This window comes from Aethina tumida, chromosome 4 (assembly GCF_024364675.1).
Source record: "Aethina tumida isolate Nest 87 chromosome 4, icAetTumi1.1, whole genome shotgun sequence".
In the NCBI taxonomy this organism is placed as follows: Eukaryota; Metazoa; Arthropoda; class Insecta; order Coleoptera; family Nitidulidae; genus Aethina; species Aethina tumida.
The window spans coordinates 9,227,336-9,251,677 of NC_065438.1; the positions used below are offsets into that span (position 1 = coordinate 9,227,336).

At 32.4% G+C, this 24,342-nt stretch overlaps 2 protein-coding genes across 5 annotated transcripts; one reads left to right on the forward strand and one right to left on the reverse strand.

Moving 5' to 3' along the window:
* Nucleotides 1-3,024: 3,024 nt before the first annotated feature.
* LOC109601373 (calcium channel flower) lies at nucleotides 3,025-13,403 on the reverse strand. Of its 2 annotated transcripts, XM_049967005.1 has the most exons (6): nucleotides 13,096-13,403; nucleotides 12,911-13,031; nucleotides 9,962-10,169; nucleotides 9,792-9,899; nucleotides 4,797-4,950; nucleotides 4,351-4,489 (listed from the first exon to the last, which is right to left on the reverse strand). In XM_049967005.1, the coding sequence occupies exons 1-5, from the start codon at nucleotides 13,096-13,098 to the stop codon at nucleotides 4,827-4,829; spliced, it is 564 nt and encodes a 187-aa protein (XP_049822962.1). In that variant the 5' UTR covers nucleotides 13,099-13,403; the 3' UTR covers nucleotides 4,351-4,489; nucleotides 4,797-4,826. The 2 variants fall into 2 exon arrangements, with proteins under 2 accessions (XP_049822961.1, XP_049822962.1); XM_049967004.1 differs by lacking the exon at nucleotides 4,797-4,950 and having other exon boundaries at nucleotides 3,025-4,489; nucleotides 13,096-13,249.
* Nucleotides 13,404-13,647: 244 nt separating this feature from the next.
* Nucleotides 13,648-23,725, forward strand: LOC109601376 (uncharacterized). Of its 3 annotated transcripts, none has more exons than XM_020017616.2 (5): nucleotides 13,648-14,173; nucleotides 14,232-14,347; nucleotides 17,390-17,899; nucleotides 21,527-21,772; nucleotides 21,879-22,018. In XM_020017616.2, the coding sequence occupies exons 1-4, from the start codon at nucleotides 13,882-13,884 to the stop codon at nucleotides 21,770-21,772; spliced, it is 1,164 nt and encodes a 387-aa protein (XP_019873175.1). In that variant the 5' UTR covers nucleotides 13,648-13,881; the 3' UTR covers nucleotides 21,879-22,018. The 3 variants fall into 3 exon arrangements, 2 of the variants coding, with proteins under 2 accessions (XP_019873175.1, XP_019873176.1); XR_007547919.1 differs by lacking the exon at nucleotides 21,527-21,772 and adding an exon at nucleotides 23,501-23,725 and having other exon boundaries at nucleotides 13,655-14,173; nucleotides 21,879-23,306; XM_020017617.2 differs by lacking the exon at nucleotides 21,527-21,772 and adding an exon at nucleotides 23,501-23,725 and having other exon boundaries at nucleotides 13,656-14,173; nucleotides 21,879-22,038.
* The last annotated feature ends 617 nt before the right edge of the window (nucleotides 23,726-24,342 follow it).

Below are 24,342 nucleotides of genomic sequence, written 5' to 3' on the forward strand. Positions count from 1 at the left end.
TCACAGGAACAAACGCTTTAAAATCGACGAGGAAGTGTTAAATAGATATGACTCTAGAGGTTAGTCAACTGCCCTGATTCACGTGTTTCGTCCAGCATTCATTTAAAAAGATAACGAAAGGTTAATAAGAAGATTTTAAAACGAGATTTCCTTCCTTAACACCAAAAGGTTGTTACTACCGTGTTTAATTTTTAAATGTAGGTATTGTTGGTTGTAATTTTAAGTTGTCCATGCAGGTGTTGCAAAGTAGCTTGTCAAAGGAACAATTGTCATCCAATATTTGGATGAGGAACTGTTAAGCCAGACAGATCCGCTACGATATTGGTATTATGTGCATTTGCTAAAGGAAATGTACCACCTTGATCTTGAAGGTTAGTATAGTACTACGATTCGATAACCATCGGCGAGTTCGCCGTGCAACTGAATGAATATCGTGGAACCTTGTCAAGACAAAACTTCACCCAAGTAGAAATTTCATTGAACCCAAAACTGAACGGAAGGTGGAACGAATCTGTCGTTCTAAATTTATTGTTTTTTTTTTTTTCGTGTTAATGCCGTGAAATTTTCTACCTTGCTCCAAGGTACTGGTTCCTTAATTAGGCACACCAAAAACTGTGAAATTGTAATTTCAAACATTCTATTTTCCAAAATTTCCCATTATCAACCAGGCGAGTTAAACAGTTAATTCACTCTTTGTTGTTTTAGTTACAAGAGATAACATGTTATTTGTGGTGCGACTTAACGTAATCTAAAAACTTTTAAAACGTGCATAATAACTAAAAAGTAACGAACGATAACAATAATTCTTTGCGTCAAAGACCACTTTATGGTCGTATCCAGTTGGTGAACACAAAAGCGGTTCATTTAACTGTTTGCCGCTCATTGTCTGCGTAACACCTGTGGTCCGTACCTGTTATTTTATTTAAAATCGGACGTCTTCTGAATTCAATTCTTTTGACGGAAGATTTACATTTCAAAGTTTATCGGCTTCGGCGTCACTTTATGATCTTTTGTAATTCAGTTACAGTTTAATTATTTATTCAAAAGTTTATTTGATATGTAAATATACAGAGTCGTGCACATAAGATCTGTACAGAATTCGGATAGACAAATTTGGCTTATCTTACCTTAGTACATAAAATTACAATTATGGAGATATAAAACGTCAGTTAGTTTCAAAATGTTTCTATCAATAAATAAATGAAGAAAGTTAAAACAACAATTTAACATTTGGATGATAAACATTTCATAAAAGAGTTTAATTGAAATTTTATCCAGTCAATCCTCAAGGATATATTCCAGTAAAGAAAAAACCATGGGAATCAAAAACGAATATTTGAACAAGACTAAAAATTTGCTCAAAAATGTATTAATCATCCTCTGTAAATTTGACGAAGAGTACTTTAGAATGATAAATCAATGTTCAATGGAACAAAATCAGATGGTAAAAAATACATTCATTGTCCTCTTAATAAAAAATTGGCTCCCAAATACGCTACAAACACTTTGAAACACGATGGAGGAAAAATTTTGGTTTGAGGCTCCTTTCTTTGGTATGGGATAGAAGTACCATTTCGAACATAACATCATGAGAAAGAGAGAGAGAGAGTAATGGAATCATTTGCCAACGGCATTTTACCCATTTACCAATAGATTTTTATGTAATGATACGTTGTTTAAAATTGATTGAATCATGATGAGATTCTCGATTGGACAACGTAAACACTATTGAAAACTTGTGGAACGACATGTAATCTTGATTAAAACACCACAAAGCATCAAATTTAAATGAACTGTTGATATTTCATTTAACCTTTACCTCACCATTTACAAGTAGTTATAAAGTCTTAATTCTGTTTTGTGCAAGGAAATTTATAGTCAGTTTAGTTAATCTGTTGTTTCAAGTGAAATTTTTGTTTTCTTTGAATCAGGATTAATTTTAGACCAACCTGTTTCAAACACCAAATATAAATCGCTCTTGAATTGTACAAAACTTTAAATAGAATTGCAAGAGCTGTAAATAAAATAAAACGGCTTAAATTTGTTTCATTATAATTAAATTATTATTTTTTTCTATGAAATAACGAAATGACTAATGATTTTTTGATTTACACTACTTTATATACTTGTACTTAGTTTATACTTATTTTATATCGACCCTAGTTTTCTACATATTATGTCCATCTCTCCGGCAATTTATAGATACCATCCCAAAAGAAAGGTTCATCTTTCCTTGACATTCGCTCGTCGAGCCATTTTCGTACACCCTCGAAAGTTTTTGAGTCTTATTCAGTTAATGCGTGTCCCATCGAAGAGAATAGGCGATACTCAGAAGGCGCCAGGTCTAGAGAAGACAGCGGGTGGCATGTGGGTTCCTAAATCAAGCGAAGAAATCGTTTCTATGACCACTTTTACTGAATGTACAGTAACATCGTCATGCTGCAGACTTTGCATTGTCTTCGAGCTCATTTTGAGGATGTAATATTACTCCTTTCTTATCCTACAAACCTACAACACTGCATCGTCTTCTTCCCAAAGCAATACCATCTTACTATGTTGTTGTCCATGGCGTTATCCATGACTTTTTTATGTATGATTTTCAAAATATATCTATTTTTCATCTCCAATTATAATCCGATGCAAAAAACCTTCTTTTTGTGGCGTAAAAACATCATTTCGCACATAGTGCTGCTCCACCATCATTTGTTGTGTCATCTTCGTCCAATAATGCGTTCGTTGTCTTCAACGTAACAGTAGTAGTAGTAACATTGAAGTCACTACTTTTGAAACATTAAAGTCAACGTTCACAAGTCTTAAGGGTTGGAACAAGAATTCAGCGACTCTCCGATGCCATTTTGATTGATTAAACAAGAAAAACAACTAAACGAATATGATGTTTTGTAGTACCTATATGTCTTACCAACAAAATAGTGCTTTAGGTTCGACATATACTTCAATAGATTTTATGCACCAGCTCTTGATTCAGAAAAACGGCTTACACACTTGGTAAAATGAAACAAACACTGCAATGTATAAGACAATTTATTGCTACAATAATACGTAAATAATATACATTACACAAATAACAATACAGTAATAATTAATACAATTAGTCCTTAACATTAGGGGGAATTTTAGGCTTACACTTAAACCTATGGGGGGTAAAATATACAATGAGAAATGGAACAACGCAACGAATCGCGTTAAAGTTAAAAATTTTAAAGACAACAAATCCACGCCATCCAAAACCGTTTTTGATGATCTTCAAACAACTTATAATATAAATAAATCTCACTTGGATTGTGGAATTTGAAGAACAGCAAATTGGAGATATGTCTTTTGAGTGGCTTGGATTTTCGCCTTGAATCTCGAAATTGGCAATATACAGGATACATGAACATGTTTATGTAGCTTTGGAAGAAATAATGCTATAAATAAATCACAAATTAAGGAATCTTATGACTAGCTGTAAGATTTTGGAAAAAAAGAGGCCTTGACACTTATGCTGCCACACATGTATATATATATAATCTAATTGGCCCAAAATCAACAATTAACTGGTGCACGTCAAACAAGTTAATTACACTAAATAATTACAGTAAAATGGAATGGAAATAATCTTGATATGTCTTATTACCAACTTAAGATCGTTTTAATGTTAAAGTAGACACCGATTTGCGTAACATTATTAACATTGTTTAGTACTTGTCATCCGCGAAGAATGCACTTCATCCCTAAAAACAAATGTCTACAATCTAGAATTTCCTACATTTGAATTGACCTAACTTTTTTTCTACACATGTGAACAATTGAGCAAAATAAATTAGACGGAAAGATTTAAAATTAATAGTTTATAGCATAAATAATACAGTCTCAAATATATCAACATTAAAAACTATTCGCTAAAATTGTATGATATAAAATAAATAACCACGTTCACCTGAACAACCCCAATCAACTCGCCACAATCCCAATAATACGTTTGTTCTTTTTGTAAAAATATTTATATACATAACAATCAGCGTTTCTGTTATATACAATTAAAAACAAGGCATTGACGAGATAATTGAGCGTCCGGTGCCACGAAATCCAATTGGAAAACTTATACGTGTATAAAGCGGACGCTCCGGTAAAACACACGGCAATCAGACCACCCAAAACGAAACCATGGTGTACAGGAAGATGAAACCGTAAAATGAAACCGACGACCGGGTGTGTGGGGACAACGGAGAAGACAATAATGAGTATTGGAGCGTTCGAGCTTAAACGGTAGAAGATCGCACGCGTTCCGCCAGAGCCTCGGGTTGTGGAAAGTGAGTCACGCGCCGAAGACACGCATCAAACGTGACTGTCGAACGTGGGGGCGCCCGTGAAGCTGATCGGCTGCGCGTTGTCCACCAGGTTCGACTTCATGTTGCTCGTTGGTCGGGAGCCGGGCGCCGCCTCCAGGTCGGCCGCTGCGGCTTGTCGCATCTCTTCCGCGGTGGCCCTAAATCGACACAACACGAATAATAATTAATGGCTAAGCAATTGTAACGACGGCGTCCACGTCGTTTGGGCAAATTACTACGTACTCTGGAAATAAGCTCATGCTCCCTACTGTTAGTGAATTGCATGCAAGCCTTTGTTTTGTGCCCGAAATTGGAGATGTAAAATATTTAATATTAATAAAATTACAGTTACAGTGCAGTACAAAAATTTCAAGTCACAGACATCAACATATATTTCGGACACGAGAAATATTAGCAGGAATAAATTACAAAGCCACACAAATACCGGTGAGTAATGTTATGTACTTTTAGTGGGGTGAAGCGACGTCGGGACGCTTATGTAGGACGCCACACGTCCGGATCTTCCATCAGGGTGGTATGGTGATCGGTGCTGGCCATGCCGGTAGGCGATGTGGCCAGATTGGGAGATGCGGCCGCCGCCATTTCCTCCCTTGATGCCCTGCGTTACGTGTTAACAAGGAGGAGAAACACACACACTTTGTTAGTCACACTAATTTGTTTCGTTTATTTTTTTTTTTGTGACGGGACTATAATTTTCATATTTATAAATATATAATTTAAAAAAATTGCTGTAAAATTGTTTTAAATGAATTATGTAGTATTATATACAGTATGGCCCATATGAACCGGGATTTTTACTTCTTTTTCAATTTTAAAACATTACATATTTTCTTATAGAAACAGTCGCATGTTTTTTTAACCAAAACTACAACTTACTGGGTATTTTTTTAGGCATGAAAATTTAAGTAATCATATTAGCAAAATCCACCACTGAATTAAGCACCTCCTGAAATGATAAATTATGCATATTCATAATTCTGTAGAAAAATTAAAAATCATATTTTTATGATAGTCTAACTGTCATGTGAAAAATAGCATAAATTTTCGTCAATTATATTGACTTATTTATATAATTTTAATACTAAAAAATATTTGTTATGTTTAATCTCAATATAGAATATAGAATATAAGGAATACATAAAATATATAGAACATATGAAATATATAGAATATATAGAACATTTAAATATATGGAATATATAGAACATATAGAATATATAGTAAATATTGAATATATATATATATATATGTTAGCTTACGTCATCACCTTCACCGATGGACCGATGCGACGTGCTCACATCTATTTAGACTAGTTTTGTTTTATAAGCAAATCTGAAGTATTTGTTTACATTTAATATTCGGGGCAGTTCTTAAGAAAGAACCAGGCAGTCAAGCTTTAGATGTAGAGGGTTAAAGTACGTTTGTTGTAATAAAGCGTATTATTGTGAATTTAGTGTTTTAATCAAACTAAAATGACAGATTAACAGTCGCTAATCTATCATCAGAAGTGGGATATCTTCTCGTGAATTATTTCCGGAAGAAAGGACCTAAAAAAAAAAATTTTTTTTTGTGTTTCTTTGTGAACAAACAATGGCAGACAATAGTGAAAAAACGCGACCGCGCAGTGAGTCCGAACGTTGTGAACATTACCAAAAGTGCATCGGAGAGAGACTAGCAGCAAGAAAGTAACAACAGATTCCAAAATCAAAACATGGAAATTTTATCGACAACATTGAAGATGGCTGCGCAGAAGGTTTAAGTGTGGCTGCAGCGCAGTTTCGACTTGTAAGATTTAGAAATTGCATTTGAGGAATATGACTTGAATTTGTCAGGAATGGACGAGTGGGTTACGAAAGAAATAAAAGAACAACCGAATGCCGTTTGATCTCTTGATGATGTGATGTGCCCTGCTCGACCCATTCAAGAATGTCTTAAGAACTTAAGAAAGGACACTGACGCCCTTAAATATACAAAAATGTAACTTTTTCCAAACATCTGTGAAATATTTAGGTGTGATCGAAAAAGGACTGGCTGGATATTTTATACATCTTGTGAAAAACTTTGCAACTTTAACAGCACCGATATCTGCACTGTTACGTGAGGGAAAATCTTTTGAATGGACATGTAAATGTGAAAATGTACGATTGACATCTTATCCGATTTTCAACATTTTTGATCTGGAATTGTCAACCGAACTACATACAGAAGCAAGTTCGTTAGGATTAGATGTCGCTATTAGCTGTCGAATAGAGGAAAGTTGAAACCAAAGTATCACGGACCCTTTGAGGTAACGCATTGTTTACCTAATGAGAGGTACGCACTCCGAAGGATTGGCAGCCGAGGTAGAACTACAACAGCAGCGCATGAACAGTTACGAACCTGGCCAGATACAGAAATTCTATAAGGTATGATGGATATAGATTTATTTAATAAGATTGATGTGTGAATGTGTGTAAAGGTCCCTGCATAGTAGGCTGTTTAAGGTCCCTGTGTATCAGGCTATATGTAAAGGTCCCTGCTTAGTAGGCTATGATTAAGGTCCCTGCTCGGCAGGCTATTTTTAAGGTCCCTGCGTCGCAGGCTATGTTTGAGGTCCCTACTTTGCAGGCTATGTTTAAGGTCCCTACTTTGCAGGCTATGTTTAAAGGTCCCTGCTCGGCAGGCTATTTTTAAGGTCCCTGCTCTGCAGGCTTAGATTGTTGTGTTCTGGGTCTGTGAGACAAGCGGGTAATAGACCTGGTAGTGGTTGAACCGCCTCTGAGCTCCTGGCTAGAATATGGTATCTTTTGATAGCACTTGAGAGTCATGGGTGTAACAGACCTGTTGATGGTTGAGCCGCCTCTGAGCTTCTAGTGATTGTTAACTGTGCCGCATAACAGTCTATTTTGTTAAATGAAATAAGGTTTAGACTTAGTTCTTCGAATATATTTTGAGCTTGTGCTGCTGTTATAATGTTTACAGATTACCGGTGTCAGGTGAATCTTTGCGAAACTGCGGAAGGTGCGAGGACGCCCCACATGTCAGGAAGGCCGTGTTAGCTTACGTCATCACCTTCACCGATGGACCGATGCGACGTGCTCACTTGATCTATTTAGACTAGTTTTGTTTTATAAGCAAATCTGAAGTATTTGTTTACATTTAATATTCGGGGCAGTTCTTAAGAAAGAACCAGGCAGTCAAGCTTTAGATGTCGAGGGTTAAAGTACGTTTGTTGTAATAAAGCGTATTATTGTGAATTTAGTGTTTTAATCAAACTAAAAAGACAGATTAACAGTCGCTAATCTATCATATATATATAGGATATATAGAAAAAATAGAAAATAGAAAATATAATATAGAATACAGAATATAACTTAATATTTAAATAAAAGTGAAGGGTAATATTTTGTAAAAGCGATAATGAAACAATAACAATTTTATATTAAATTTCAATATTTTGGTTCCAACATTCGCATATATATATAATGATCTAAATTTACATGACAAAAGCACTAATCATTCGAATTGTAATGTTGTTAATTATGCGTAAATAAACATAAATGTTGTTGTTGTTTTTTTATTTTTTTTTTTTTGTTCAATATATAATGTGTTCAGACTGTACTATTTTTGACATAAAAATATAATTTATAATTTTGCCATAAAATTATGAATATGTGTATTTTTTTATGAAATTTGGAGATGCTTAATCCAGTAGTGGAATCAGATTTTCTATAAAAATTTCGCTAGTATGATTTCCTCAATTTTTCTTTAGATTTTGGTTTTTGGATCAAAAAAGTTTGTCAAAATCGTACAAAAATACAATTTTATGAGGGTGACCTGATTTCAAATGAGCCACACTGTATATACAGTATTAACACACTATAAGCGGGTCGGGTAAAAATATCCGTCTCGAGAAATGTTGATTGTTAACGGGCCGGGTAATTTTTACCTTTTTGAATGTACTTACTTTAAAAGAGAGGTGAGATAATTTTACTCTATTGGTTTACATACGAAACTGAAAGAATTATCTCTTATTTTTTGTTATTATTCAACAACTTAGTATGGACTATTTTGCTACCCGCCTATAGTGTGTTAACAAAAAGTAGAGTAACTTTAAATAAATTGCTAACGCCCTGTGTATACAAATTTAATATACTTATATCATTTATGAATTAATTCTGTTGACTACAAATCAAAAAATTAAATTTCATTAATGAGAGAAAAATCAATATCGCTCGAAGATTGAGTCTAAATTACAACAATTTTCAAGATGTAGAAGGAAAAAATAAAACTGAAAGACCAAGGAAAGCCGATAGGTTTCATGATTTTATTTTTATCCTACTCCAAAAAAGATCCTTTTCTGAGTTCCAGCTAAATAAAAGGTCTACTTGAGACCGTAAGAAATAGATTATTACTAGTACTACTACTAGAGAAGAACAGGCGAGCCAAACTTGAGTTTACCCGATCCCATTTAATTAAGTTTAATCTCGTTAGTAGTGATGGGATTTTATACGTAAGGCGACATATTCGTGAAAGGATTAACCCAAAATATAGCAAACCCACTATTAAACACGGCGGCGGGCCAGTAATGGTATGGAGCTACTTTATGAAGAACAACATGGTACCTCATTCAGATGAAAATATGACACTAAAACATTATTTTCAACAGAATAATGACCCAAAACACATTTCAATATTTTTGAATCAGGGAAAAAATTAATGTTATGAATTGGTCATCTCAATCTCCCGATCTAAATCCCATTGAAAACGTATGAGAGACAGTGAACAACAAAATACGTCACTTAAAGTATAGTAATCAACAAGATTTATTGATCCAAATATTATTGACCATGTGTTGCATTTCATGAGAAAAAAAGATGTAATTATTCGTAATGATGGGCATTTTACAAAATATTTGTATTTTATAATGTAAATTTATAAAAGTAAGTTAATCTTTCATATATATAGCTATAAAATTATTTGAATTTTAAAAAAGTTGCTCTATTTTCTGTCAGTACTGTATATATAATACTACATAATTCATTAAAAATAATTTCACAGCAATGTATTTATCAATAAAGTATAAAAACAAGATAAGAGATACAATAAATAATTCAAACTCGTACATATAAAATGTTGCTTATTTATATTTATGAGTCAAAAAATTGTGATAAATAAAAATATGTTAAACCGTCCAACTCGGACTATCCCATAGATAGATAAACAGATGCAAATTAAAATTGATATAACGTAAAAGTGTAAGAAAGTAGTTGCTTAAATAAACCCGCCAAAGCACGCCACCAAATTATCTAGATAATCCCACAAATCGCATTATTAATTCCCATAAGCACCCGTCAATCGATATATACAAGACGTGTCCCGTATGCATGAGAGAAGAATGATCAATTAGAAATGAAGGTCTGATACAAAAAGACGCGCAACCCATCGACTGATACTCACTTCCTGCCCAGGGCCATCATGCCGTAAATGACGCCGGTAGTAAATACGAGACCGCTGCCAAAGAACGTGCTGAAACCGATGTCCATTAAAATCGGGGGAACCGCCAAACTGAAACAGTACGCATTTACAATAATTTCATTAAATCACAATTATCGACGATTTAAACTCACACAACGTAGGCTAGGGCACGGTTCCAGTAAGGCCGGTTCTCGACGAAGTCGCTGAGCCTTTGCACGTGCTCGACGAACATGCAACAGCATGGTGCCTCGCAACAGAGCACCAAGAAACCGGCGACGATCTGCCACAGTCCTGCCAGGATCGCGGACACGTTGCCGGTGATTATTCCCACGCAATTCCACACGCCGAGGAAAATCGCAACTGGAATCGTTCCAATTCGATTACGAACAATAAAGGAAGTAATTGGAAAGCAGCTGATAAAATTGCGATAATTTAACAAAGAAGTCCCTTGCGTTGTAACCATTTTAAGCGTTAAACAGAAATAATACGTCAATTTTCTAACTCAATTGGACAATCATGTAAATTTTTATAATTGATGTGGGTTTATATTTATAGTGGTGACTAAAGAAACTATCCTAACGTTAAATAGAAAAGGCACAACTCTAATTAAATGCAATCAAAATATTTTTTTATTTTGTTTAAAATATTCTTTATATCACTATTCATTTTTACAAATATCAATTTCTACTTAATTTAAATCTTAAACAAAATAAATGCGAAATGAGATTAGTCATAGAAATAGCACACTTGTGAAAAATGTATATTTAATTAATAATTATAATATTATATAAAATTGTTAATTTTTTGTTGGGTACTCCCTGTTCCTTATAACCAGCCCTAAACGGTGACCTAAAAATGCAATGAAATATGGGCAAAGATCGTTTGAAATTATATTTTACGACTTTTCAATTAATAACCACAATTCATCTAAATTTGTTGCTTTTTAGTGTTTTTATCGAGATTATTTGTCTTTCCACAACTTATCAATTGTATTCAGATCGAGACTATACGCTGAACAAACGAGAATCTCAATATTTTTATCTTTTAACCAACTTTCAGGCATATAAATCCATGTATTGGTAAATTATCATTGGCAAATGGTTCGATTATATCTCTCATTATTTTCTATATATGAAACAGACCATTTTACTAATAATTTTTGTAATGGTCCTATACTATGCCAAGGAAACCAAACCAAAACTTTTGGAGTCAATCTTTTATTAGGAGGGCTATGAAGGTATTTTTTATTGTCTGATCTTGTTCTATTGAACATGGATTCATCACTTCAAAGTATCCTTTGCCAAAATTCTTGAATATATTTTTTACCATACGATTTTGTTCCATTTAACATTGATTCATCAATCCAAAGTACTCTTCGTCAAAATTCTGGAGGATAATTAATACATTTTTGTGCAAACTTTTAATCTTATTTGAGTATTCTTTTTCGATACCAATGGTTTCATTACCTTACATCCTTGTAAATTTTTTTCATACACTCGTACACACATACACTTGTAAACCAATTACTTCATTTTTTATTTATCTAGAGGACAAGAAAGGATTTCTTTTATTGATTTTTTCAATTTGTCTGTCAATAAGACGAGTTGTTTCCTTGTTAGAACATTTTCTTATTGTATATTCAATTGTGTGTGTTGTTTCATATTTATTAATTATCATTGTAAACCATTTTTTGGTATCATCTTAAGTTTTTAGCAATGTCGGCAACATTTAGACCTTGATGTTTCATGTTAATTATTATTTCCATCTTCTCTGAAGTATAACTATTAAGGGTATTGTTAAATAGTGTCACAAAACGTAAATATATTTGAACGTACTATTTCTTTGGCCAACTAAATCAGACAAATATTATAAAGGTTTAAAGTAATATATTCGACGTGTAACAAAAAAAATTAAAAAAGTTATAATATATTTTTATACTGATTGGACAAAATTTGAATTAAATCCTTTTATTAAGTATCTTCATTTTTTATTAAATTTTATAATACTTCTCTGTCACTGTATGTATCTTTCAATTTATGTTTACTGAAAACAAATATCAAGTTAATCCAGATATGAATAAACTAAAATAATATGAAAAACAAATATTATTTAAAATGAAAATCATCACGTTTAAGTCAGAAGATTATGAGAAAGAAACAGTGTGCATATTCCCGTTAGAAAATGCATTGTCACTGTATTTTAATCACGATTTTGGTTCGATAAAGCGGCGAGCGGAATTTTGCATCGCCTTATTTTCGTCTTCTAAACATTAACGCTTATTGATCTTTTGAAGGCCGGAAACTGTGTGGATACACACTCGTCTTTCTGCATAAGATTTCAGAAATCAAAGTTTAATCAATTATTTGCGTTGTAATGTATCATCTTCTAAAAACGATTATTTTTTATTGTTCTATGATGACGTTGCTGCTTTAATAAAATAGAAATAGATAAGATAAAAGCATTAATATTACTAATATGTAAATGGGTGATTTATAACTTATTAATCACAATAAAAGTAAAATTTGTAAAAAGGTTTTTCAACTAATCAGGAAATGTTATGTAGACAAGCATAGTTGTTATCAGAAAATGAATTTAAATTTTAAATTTTCACTTCAATAACAACAAAATAAACAAAAATGAAACCATAAAATTGAAACTAATTGGAATAATCACTATCACCACAAGGATTTGATGAATATTCCAATCAACTGAATTAATTAATTAGAGTAAATTGTTTGTGCACACATATGCAAAATATTTATAACTTTTAAGTGGAGAATTTAATTAAGTAATCTACTTTCCAGCATACGTATTCGTAAAATGGATATGTTTCAAACATTATCATTAAACATCCATATCATATATCCTAAGAAAATAGTATTGTGTTATAAACAGAACAATTTGATATGTTAAAAGGGGGCGTACGATGAATGGGACACATCTAATCTTAAATGCAATCTAAAAACTAATAAAACAGGACCATAGATAGATCTAATCAATGTATGTGTAAGTATTTCAGACATCTAAACAGTCTTACAAACACCGTTTGTTTAGTTGTAAATTGTTCACAATAAAACTTAATAAATAAAACAATATCTCACTGAATCCTCCGACGGTTCCAACCCCTCGACCACCGAATTTCATCCACCACGGCACATCGTCTTTGGCGACTGGATCCTGACCCGGTCTGGCCATAAGGGCCGATAGTTTCTCTTGGAAAGACTGAAACGGGTTGCGACAATAACATTTTCAGATCGAGCATGCCGAAGGCGATTGAAAAACTCACCATTGTCCGATGTAAATTGGCTGCTGCCGCGGCGATTTTCGTTTATCCAAGCACTTGTCAACGAACTGTCAACATGCACAGCTGTCACTGAATAGAAGCGATCGATACGGAGTTACAGGAAACTGTAATGCAAGGAGACAGAGATGCATTGTGTATATTTTTCTAATTCTTTGTACTGAGGTACTTTTGTAATTTTAATTTTGCGTTTGCTGAAATTTTTAAAATTGTATACTTTTAACGAACTCACGAAGTTTAAATGTCATGTTTGTAGAACGACTAACATAACCTAAATAATTATGTTGCTTTCATAATTCATAAATTATATGGAATGTTTAAAGGTCTAAATTTCAAAAACTGGCAATAAAAATATACTAATATATATATTAAATATACTTATCTAATTTTAAGCCATTAATATTCCTTCAAGATAAAATAATTTTATAACTTAATTTCTTTAATTAATTAAAGAAACAAATAGACACAATTTAGATGTAAGTACAGTAAGGCCCGATCAATTTTCCAATACGGTCTAGTCCATTTTTTCTACCGACATCTATGAGCCACCGTTCAAAGATCCTAAGTACAGGTAAACGGATTAAGGTGCCACCTCATCTCACCTGTAAAGTCGGTAGCCCACGTACCTGTAACAGGAGGCCCCGCCCCCCAAATATGTTGTGATCGCACAGTCAGTGCTCGAACAGCACCAGCAAACCAGTTGCCTCAACACTTTCCCTTTATTAACATGTTCCGTCCGTAACGTGCACTCCTGCAAATCCAACGGTAACCATGTCCGAGAATCCGGAAAGTACCGCGAGTGCAGCAACAGGCCAGGGCGGTACCGTAGCCCCGGTGCCTCAACCGACCCCCAACAAGAGCTGGGTCCAGTTCGACGACGAGAAATCACCCGCGAAACCGGACGCAAAGGACTCACCTGCGGTCATAACGACGGAGAGCGTCCAGGTCAACTTGGAGCGCAGCCTGAACAAATCCCTGGACAACGGACCACCTCCGGACCCGAAACCGTTGCGCAATGTCGAATTGCCCATCGCCACCGTCGAGCCCATCAGACAGGGATTCTGTGAGTACACAATAAATTTTTCCAGCATATGATTGGATGCTAATTTTTTGGGTTTCAGCTAATGGGGACATTATTGTTACTTTGTTGCCCGTCAACACGAAACTCCCATGGATCACGCCCGCTCAGTTCCGACCCGAATTGGTACCGGAGGAACTTATGGCGCAAGGTTTAACGGTACGATTGATTAATTTTTTAGTATCTAACATATTAAATAAATATAATCTCCAACGAATAAATTGTGAAAAATGGTTTTTAAAACGAATGCCCAATTACAAAAGTAATATATTCTTTTCTATACATCAAATTCGATATATTGTAGAATAATTTTTGTTTAATTCATTAAATTAAATATTTTTTCAGATGTCTGACAATTAAATCACATATTTACATGCATATTTACATATTAAACACATTCTTTAGAAATCCCGTTTAACAATTTTGTTTAATAATCACGATAAAATTTCCGTATCATTCTGATATTTCGCTCCATTTTCCTTATTTTACACCTACAATTTATGTGAGAAACGTTGCAAACATTAATATTAATTTCATTTAATAACTCGTTCTTTTCCTAGTATTTTATTCAACTCGGAATGAAGTAAATGTAAAACGCATCTATATTATATTTATTATATTATTACACACATTAATGCACGGATTTAATTAAAATAATACTAATGCTCAATTCCTGGTGTTTATTTTAATATGTTTCAACTACCGGTGATTCAGTTATTGTGCAAAAATATATTAACAATGCATCGCGACAAAACTTATATTCAAGCACCTTATAAAGAATGAAAGAACAATAAAAATAAACGTGCGTGTGACTAAATTAATAATTAACCGTGTGTAAAAATGTCATTTCTGTCGTGTCTTTATGTCGAGACTAATAAGCAGTGATTTAGCGTAATGTATATTACATTACATATCCATTAAGATGGACAGTACATAAGTTGAATGTAATTTGAAATCGAAAATGGTTATAAAATTACCCCAAGTAAACAGAGAAACTGCAGGAAATTGTTTTTAATCGATAACGGAATTTGTGGTGGTTAAAAGCTAATTTAACTTGTCTTATCAAGGCTAAAGAAATATGAAACGATGGATACCAAAATAAAATTCGTTCGTTATCAACCTGAATCACGGGTAAACTATTTTTGAACTGATAAACGAAATAATAATGCAATATCCTATTTCAAAAAATAATGCGTAAGAAATGCGATAAACAATCACTTAGACATAATTCCAATAAGAATGTAATCAAAGTACGCAAGAAGCATAATTTAAAATCACGTATATTTATTTTCTTTTTAAATCTAAGATAAGTATGCAAATAATCAGAGGTTTATCTTGTTATATATTGAATAAAGAAAAACAAAAACAATATTTTATTTTTTCTTACGCATAATTAACAACACACAATTCGAATAATCATGTAAATTTGGTCTGCAAGATATATTTTTCATGTCACAAAAACCCCTTGTATATTATATATCTTCACTATCCTTTAAAAATAAATGACATGGTCAGTAAAATAATAGTAAACCTCCAATTTTTTGTCCTCTATTTGTTAAAGCATTCAAATTGTATAGTTTAATTCTTAAAAAAACATTTTATCATAGTAATTTGGAAGTGCACATTTATTTAATATAAAATCTACCACATCAACTGCATTTCTTATGTTAATAAATTCTTTTTTGTTATTATTGATTGACAAAGTATTCAAGTAAGAAGTTGGACAGTTTAATTCTTAAAAAACATTTTATCATAGTAATTTGGAAGGACACATTTATTTAATAAAAAATCCACCACATCAACTACATTTCTTATATTAATATATTCTTTTTTGTTATTATTGGTTGACAAAGTATTCAAATTAGAAGTTGACAGTTTAATCTTAAAAAAATATTTTATCATAGTAATTTGAAAATACACATTTATTTAATATAAAATCCACCACATCAACTACATTTCTTATGTTAATAAATACTTTTTTGTTATTATTGGTTGACAAAGTATTCAAATTAGAAGTTGGATAGTTTAATTCTTAAAAAAAACATTTTATCATAGTAATTTGGAAGTACACATTTATTTAATATAAAATCCATTAAATCAACTATATTTCTTATGTTAATAAATTCTTTTTTTTTATTATACCACTGAAACAATTGCCCGATCTTAAAGCACATGTACGAATGTTTGATGCGAAGAGTATTTAGAAAATTTCATTCACACAAAATATTCATTAAAAATTAATATAAAACTATTATTACTTATTTAATTGTCGGTTTTACAACATATTATCTTTCTACCTTTGTTTAAATATTAAGTATATTCTATTTTAAAGAATAAAAACATAAAAATATATTTTTTAATAACATTATGTCAATAAGATAATTTTTATAGCCACTGCAAGTAATATAAATCAACATTCTTCAAGAAATAAACTAGTCACAATGAAATAGTTATCACTTCAATAAATGTGTGTAACTTTTTATTAAATATATATATCGAAATAAAATTTTTATCATTTATAACCAATACCCGTATAAAAAGAACTGAATAATAAATTTTAAAGAATTAAATTATAGTAGAGAAGGGTGTAACAAAAATGAATTAATGTAACATTATAAAATGAATATATCCCTATACTTAATAGTGAGTATGTACTCTACTACTTCTTCGAATTTCAGCACAATATTGAGGCATTCATTTCATCAACCGGCGGATTAAATCTTGAGGTGTACTGTTGCATTCTCTTTGGAGCTGCTGAGCTAATTCTTGAAGGTTATTTGCAGGCTTCATATTTCTCATGCCGCGGATACATATCGGGACAATTCGTTGGCCACTCCATAACCCCCAAATTATACTCTTCAAAGAAATTTGAAGCAACTCGGGCAATGCGTGGTCCTACATTATCTTGTAGTAAAACAAAATTTGGTCCATACTGATTCATAACACTATATGCTGCAAAATATCGTCAATGTATCGTCTGACCATCAGGGAACCGTTCGCAGAGACATAAGGAACTATACGTCGGTTTAAAGTTTTGTTCTGTAGTGTGTACATAATACGTACAAGAGTATACCTGATTATATAAAAAAATATGGTAACTGTTTACATTTTAAATAATTCATTGTAACTAGTATAGATTGAGACATTTATTTTTAACAAAGTTTTTCAATCAATTAATTAATGAATATTGATGAATTACAGTTAACAGTTGAGGAATACGTCCAAGCAATGGAACTGCTGGTCAACGACGTGCGCTTCACCCTCTACAACGTCTGCTACAAGAGGGTGTTAGTCCTCTGGATCACGCTAGCGTTCTTCGTCCTGCTCGGTCTCCTCTTCTCCGGCCTCACCGGTCTCACGCTCTTCGGTCTCGGGATCGCGTGGCTGATCCTGAACGCGGCCGCGATCTTCTTTTCGATCTGGCTCAAGTACCGTCTGTCACGAAACTTGGAACGTTGCCTGGCCCACGTCAACAAGCAGCTGCTGCGCCACAAGATCGTGCTGGCGCTCGACGACCGCGGCAAGATATCGTGCCACAAGGTGAACCTGTGCTTCCTCTACATGGACTCGGCTCCGTGCATAGCCCAGCTTCAGACCACGATCGAGCAACAGGAACGGGATCCGGCCAGCGGCTGGGAACAGCGCATGGACATCACCGCCAACGACATCGTCATCCAGGGTAGCAGGACGACGAGGCTATCCAGGAAGCAGGTGAGCTAGGGTTTTTGGACGATCGACGATTCTCGGGCATTTAAATGTTGTGTAAATTAATCTGTATGTATCAGAATTACAATAGCGTGAAGCGTATCTACGTGTGCGACGAAATAAACAACTTTAAATGGCGCGATTATCGGTAATAACAAGACTTGAAGGTCGTGCCTGTTTCGAAGTCTACTTGACTAAAATTTGCTGCTAAGGAAATCTACTTTAATTAATAATTTTCCAACATTTATCTTATTGTTAGCCAACAGAAAAATATTATTTACCTACAGTGGTGGCCAGAGAAACAGCACACATTAGTATCTTAACGTTATTTAGGAAATGCTATCAAAACATTAATTATTTCATTTAAAATATACACTATATTCTTTACCCCATTATTTATGTAGTACCTAAATCAAAATAATTTCTATTTAAGTTAAATCTTGATAATCAAATAATTTATATAAAACTTTAAAGGGTGAGGCAAAGATTCAATGAAATATTGGAAATGGTCCTTTGAAATTTCACTTAATAACCGCAATTCATCTATATTTTTTTTTAGTGTTTTAACTGAGAATACTTGTCTTTCCAGAAGTTTTCAATTTTATTCAGATAGAGACTATACTATGGCCAAACGAAAATCTCAACATGTTTATCTTTTAACTAACTTTGAACAACTATGGATGCATGCTTCGTATCATAATCATGCATAAAAATAATACTAATAATTTTTTGTATACCATGCTTAGGATAGGAACTTCAAACCAATACTTTTCCTCCACCGTGTTTCAAAGTTTTATATTGTATCTGGGAGCCAATCTTTTGTTAGGAGGACGATGAATGTATTTTTTACCATCTGATTTTGTTCTATTTAACATGGTTTCATCACTTCAAACTACCCTTTTCCAAAATTCTAGATGTTAATTTATACATGTTTGTGCAAACTTTTAGCCTTTTTCGAATATTCTAGTTTGATACTAATGATTTCTTTACTGAAAAATATCCTTGCAAGTTTTGTTCATGCTGTCGACGTCAGCAGGACAAGAAAAGATTTTTCCAATTTGTCTATCACTAAGACAAGTTGTTTTTTTATTATTACATTTTTTTATTATAATTTCAATTGAGTGCGATGTTTCAGATTTGTAAATAATCATTGTTTTCAGCTATATTTAGCTAAAAGGTCTTATTATTATGTTCCTCCTCTCTAAAGAGCCATGTTCTTTTCTTTTCACTGAAAACGGATTTATTTAAGGTCCAGCTTCGCTTGCGGTCTGAATATGAGAGTTCGACTGTAAGATAAAAGGAACAGCAATAATATATTTGTACAAGTGAAACAACAAATTCGTTGTCTTGGTGGGCTGTGCTATACCGTAAATTAACCCCAAAAATTCAACGAATATTTTTACAAGTATTTTTAAAGTAAACCTCTTGTAAGGTAAAGTAACCCAATAATTTGCAGAACCCTTGTAACATTTCTTAATAAATATTCATAGTTTGTTTTAAAATATATATATATATATATATACATATTTATATTACAAAAAATACATCATAAAATTATATTTTTTCTTGTGGGTCCAACAAATTTTATCAAATAGATTGAAAAAGTAACTATTACTCTTATTTTATTTATTTCACATTTCAAATAATAGTGTTTTTTCTCAATTCTACTAAAATTAACAAATACTAGTCTGTCACTGTTTTAGTTAATATACAAAATTAATATTATTGTATAAATGTTCTTCAATTTAACAAATTGAGTTAAAATAAATTCAAATTACTTTATTATTTGTGATTTAATTAAAGCAATATTCTTTACCTAAAGTTGAAATATATAAAATTTTAATTATTAAAGATATATTTTTATAGTAACAATACGAAATATAATATACAATAAAATAAAAAATAAGTGACTAAGATTTCATTGAAATATTTAAAATTTTCTCCGTTGCAATCTATGTTTCCATTTCATTTCAATATGATTAGATTGATTTGAACATTAGAACGACACCAAAATGTGAAGTGTATAAAATTTTCATTAATTTTGTTTAAATATAGTTATTAAAAATAACGATTACTAACTAGTACTAGTAGTAAATATTTTGTTTGACAAATCTAATTTTAAACATATTTTTCCAAATTTTTGTAACTTACAATTAGTATTTATCCCTTTTCTACTACACCTGTCTCCTATGAACCTCTTTTTGGTGTGCTGGGCAAAGGTTATCAATAGTGGGTCACATAGAATTTTGTTTGTAAAGTGGTAATGCCATTCTGTAGCTGACTGTATTCTTTACTATTCGATCTTGTTCTATTGAACATGGATTGATCTCTTCAAATTACCCTTTGCCAAAATTCTAGATGATAATTAATTCATTTTTGTGCAAACTTTTAGTCTTTTAATATTCTTTTTTGATACCAATGGTTTCTGAACTATATCTTTGCAAGTTTTGTTTATGCTGTCGACGTCTGATTGTGCTACTAAACACAATGATATTCTATAATCCAATTAAATCATTTTTTATTTAGCTAGAGGACAAGAAAAGATTTCGTTTACAGATTTTTTCCAATTTGTCAATCAATAAGACAAGTTTTTTTTTGAATTGTACATTTTCTTAATATATTTTCAATTGAGTGTGTTGTTTCATATTTGTAAATATGTTTCATGTTAATTATTATTTTCCTTCTTTCTAAAGAGCCATGTTTCTTCCTTCTCACTGAAAGTGGATTTATTTAATAAAATAATTAAAATTCTTCTAAAATTAAATTCTAACTGTTAAAAGTTGCTAAATACATACACTAAACGTAAATACATTTGGATGTGCTAATTCATTACCCAAGTGGGACTAATATAACTTTTAAATTAATATCTCCAACGTTTTTAACGTAACAAGAAGCAAAAAATAGAATATTAAAATATATTGGATTGACTGGACAAGATTTAAAATAAATCCATTTATAAAATATATTACTAAATGTTTAATTTTAAATCTTGTGCTATTTCTCTGGCCAGCACTGTACATAATAATAATGTATTAATGTGTTCATTATCTTCTAGATTTTAGTGTGTGTAATTTGATAATTTAAATGTCCGATAAATACCGATCAGTTCTACTAATTTGATTAATATAGATTTGGAGTGGCTATATTCTAATTCTTTTATACTTTTTCGTGCATGAAATATTGTTTTTATTTTTCCAGTAATTATTCGTGTATTGCATGTTGTTAGATAATGCATAGTCGAACTTTGACAAGTGGTAACACGAAACTCACAGAATTTTAATTATTAATTAAACTTTAATTTAGCTAATCTAGATGTAATTCAATTGACCAAAAAATTATATATACATAAATAAGTTTTTAAAATAAAAGTTCGACTATACAAAGTTATTGTTACTTTTATTGATTAATGAAATAACAAGAACACATACTCGTACAATTTATTGTTTGTCGCTAGTGTTTTTTGTACATGAAATTATGGCTGATTTTATAATTCACAAGTGCAAAAAATATTCAAATATACACTGTCACCTAGCCACTCCATGTGTACCTTTCCCTAACATTATTACTTTCCACACTCATCTCCAGCGACTTTTTGTGGCAATCCGTGCCAGACCTAAAGCGTGAACATTGCAGGGCCGCTCCGAAGCGCTGTTCCTGCGCTATCTCCAGCGTTGGTCCAAGGACTTTCTGCGTCGCCGCCTTGACTGGACGCTCGACGAGATGATGGGCAACCCGTCGAACCCGCGACATATCACATCCGCCCTCTGTCCCTGTCAATACATCGAGGAGGTGATGGCGAGCAAGCCGCCCCGCACGGACGCATCGAGGGACTGTTGTCCGCTTTGGTCGAGGCTTGCGGCCCGTCTGGGCATACACTAAGTAATTCCTCTCAGTTTTGTTTGGGTATTTTTTGCACTTTTCGGCCAATTGTTCGTCACACGGCATAACGATCTGGATGGATGAAAGAATGAATGGTTTGTTTCAGGAGAGGGCGGCGTTGTTGTACCTGAGGTACGTGTCGCGTTGGGGTCGCGACAGAGTGAGGGGCCGTTTGGCCAGTCCGCCGGTTACCGGCGGTCGCCACTGCCCTTCGCACCAGTGCCCGTGCCAGTTTGTCGAGGAGCATCTTCACTGCAAGCCCCAAGGCAAGTTGACTCTTAGGTCGTTTTTCTCTCTGCCCGATCAGACCACGCCGGCTTCCACTGGTGGTGGTGTTTGCAACGTCATGTAAATTGGAAATTTCTTTTCAATTGGGTTCTCTTATGGATTTTTGGCACTCGAAATTGACTAACTGGGGAACATCCGATATTTGTGACTTGGGAACAAGTCTTAACCAATTAAAAATGACTACCAACTACATTGCGTTTAACCAATTTACATGTTTTTGGCATTGATCAAATAATTGGTATCATGAATTGGTATATCAAGTAAAGTAGTTTTCATCAATGTTGATCAAGTAGTTTCGGCGTAAGGGGTGCGTTGGTAGAAATTCCCTACAAATTTATTTTATGTAGAAATTATTCGTTTTATTTAGTTTCTAGTCATATCAAACAAGAACATAGGTTCAAGTCAATATAGACAAATCATTAGTGTACTAGCGACTATACGGAATTGCTTGTAGGGAGTCTCGAATATATATTTTTTGCTTCGTCCTATAAAAAAAACCTATTTTTTATGCAAATGATAATTATTTTTTCTTTTTTGTGGTGATTGGAAATACTTAATATATTCTTATCTACTCATATCTCATAACCTGAATCTCACATTTGTCAATTATTCTCGTGTAATAACTGGCAGCATTATCATAATTATTTCGAATTAATAAAAAATATATATTGACATTTGGGCAATAAAAGTGTACTTAAGACATTAACTATAAAATGGTTAATCACAATTCAATATAATTTTAATAGGTTGTTGTATAAGCTTTTACAACTAATGACTTATATTTATATATTTTAATAAAATCAATAAGTTTCAATATTAAAAGGGATAATTTAAACGTGTTTCATCTTCCGACGTTGACAAACATAATTGTTCAATTAATAGACTGCTAGATAAATAAGTTTAAGTGTACTTATCCTAACATGTATAGTGAGAATAAATCCGTCCAGAATATGTGTATATATTTGTTTTTATGAATAAAGATATTGTATACCGTGACTAATTTAATTTCATGCTTCCTCTCTCTTTCCTACTAACCAATTTTTCCGAAGGGGCTTATGTAAGTAACTTGGTAAGTAATATGTGGTGTGGGAATACAGAATGTGTGTAATTTTTCTTAATTGTAGTTTTAGTAAATATTTCATTTCTGAATGGATTTGCAATAAAGAGTAACGCTTTTGTGGTAAAAGTGCAATTTTAATTTTTCAGCAAGCTTTCCTTTCTATCCATAAACCACCATCATAAAAAGGTAGGTTTTAGATTCATGTTCCTGTTAAATAATATCAGAAAGGAAATTTATTCAAATCGATTATTAACACACTAGATTATTAGATTAGTCTTTATTATTATTTAATGGTGATGCTTATTAAATTAATTTTGGAATACTTTGCGATATGATAAAAGAAAATACTGAATTGACATGTTTTATTTTTAATGTTTTAGGTTACCCTTGTGATTGGTGTTTCTTCATGGGGGACAGAAATGTTCAATTTGACATTACACCAATTCATCCACCAACATAATTTTAATATTACTAACACTAAATACATTCCTTAGTTTTAGGTCAATAATAATCAACATATTATAAAGCAAATATGTATAATTATATATTTTGTATTGAAAAACAATCACATTGTTATTGTTATTAAATATATTCACGTTAATGTTTTTGTTTCTTTTATTTATGTTAGAAAGTTAGTTTTAAATTTAAAATATAAGTAGTTTCATTGACAGGTCAACCCAAAATGTAAATACGACTACTCAAAATATAATTGTCAATTAAAAATATGACTAGAAACAATAAATTAGCAATTAACCACATTATTGAAATAATGAGAGATCGCAAAATGAAAGTAAAACAAGTTTATAATAAAATATATTTTAATTAAATAACAAATACTTAAAATAAATTATTGGTTTAATATTCTATTTGATTCTTCCTTAATCTTAATTACTGTTTGTCTTACATCCTTGGTCAACTTACTGACTTCATCAACAAGGTCTTCCAAATTTTCTGACACACTTTCTAAATCATTCGAACCCCTCATAAAGTCTTCCAGCTTTGTAAACTTGTTCTCTTGTGGGGGTTTCTCGTCCAAACAATAATATAATTTGTTTCTCTCTTCTTCCGAGTGTTTTATCGATTCTATGTCTTCAATAATCTTTTCTACATTCAAACTGAAAGGTTTCCTTTCTGGTACCGAAGCTTTCCCAAACATTTTCTTAGTTTTTTGACAACTAACCTAGAAATTGAATGAAACGTCATTCAACGTAAACACGTTGAT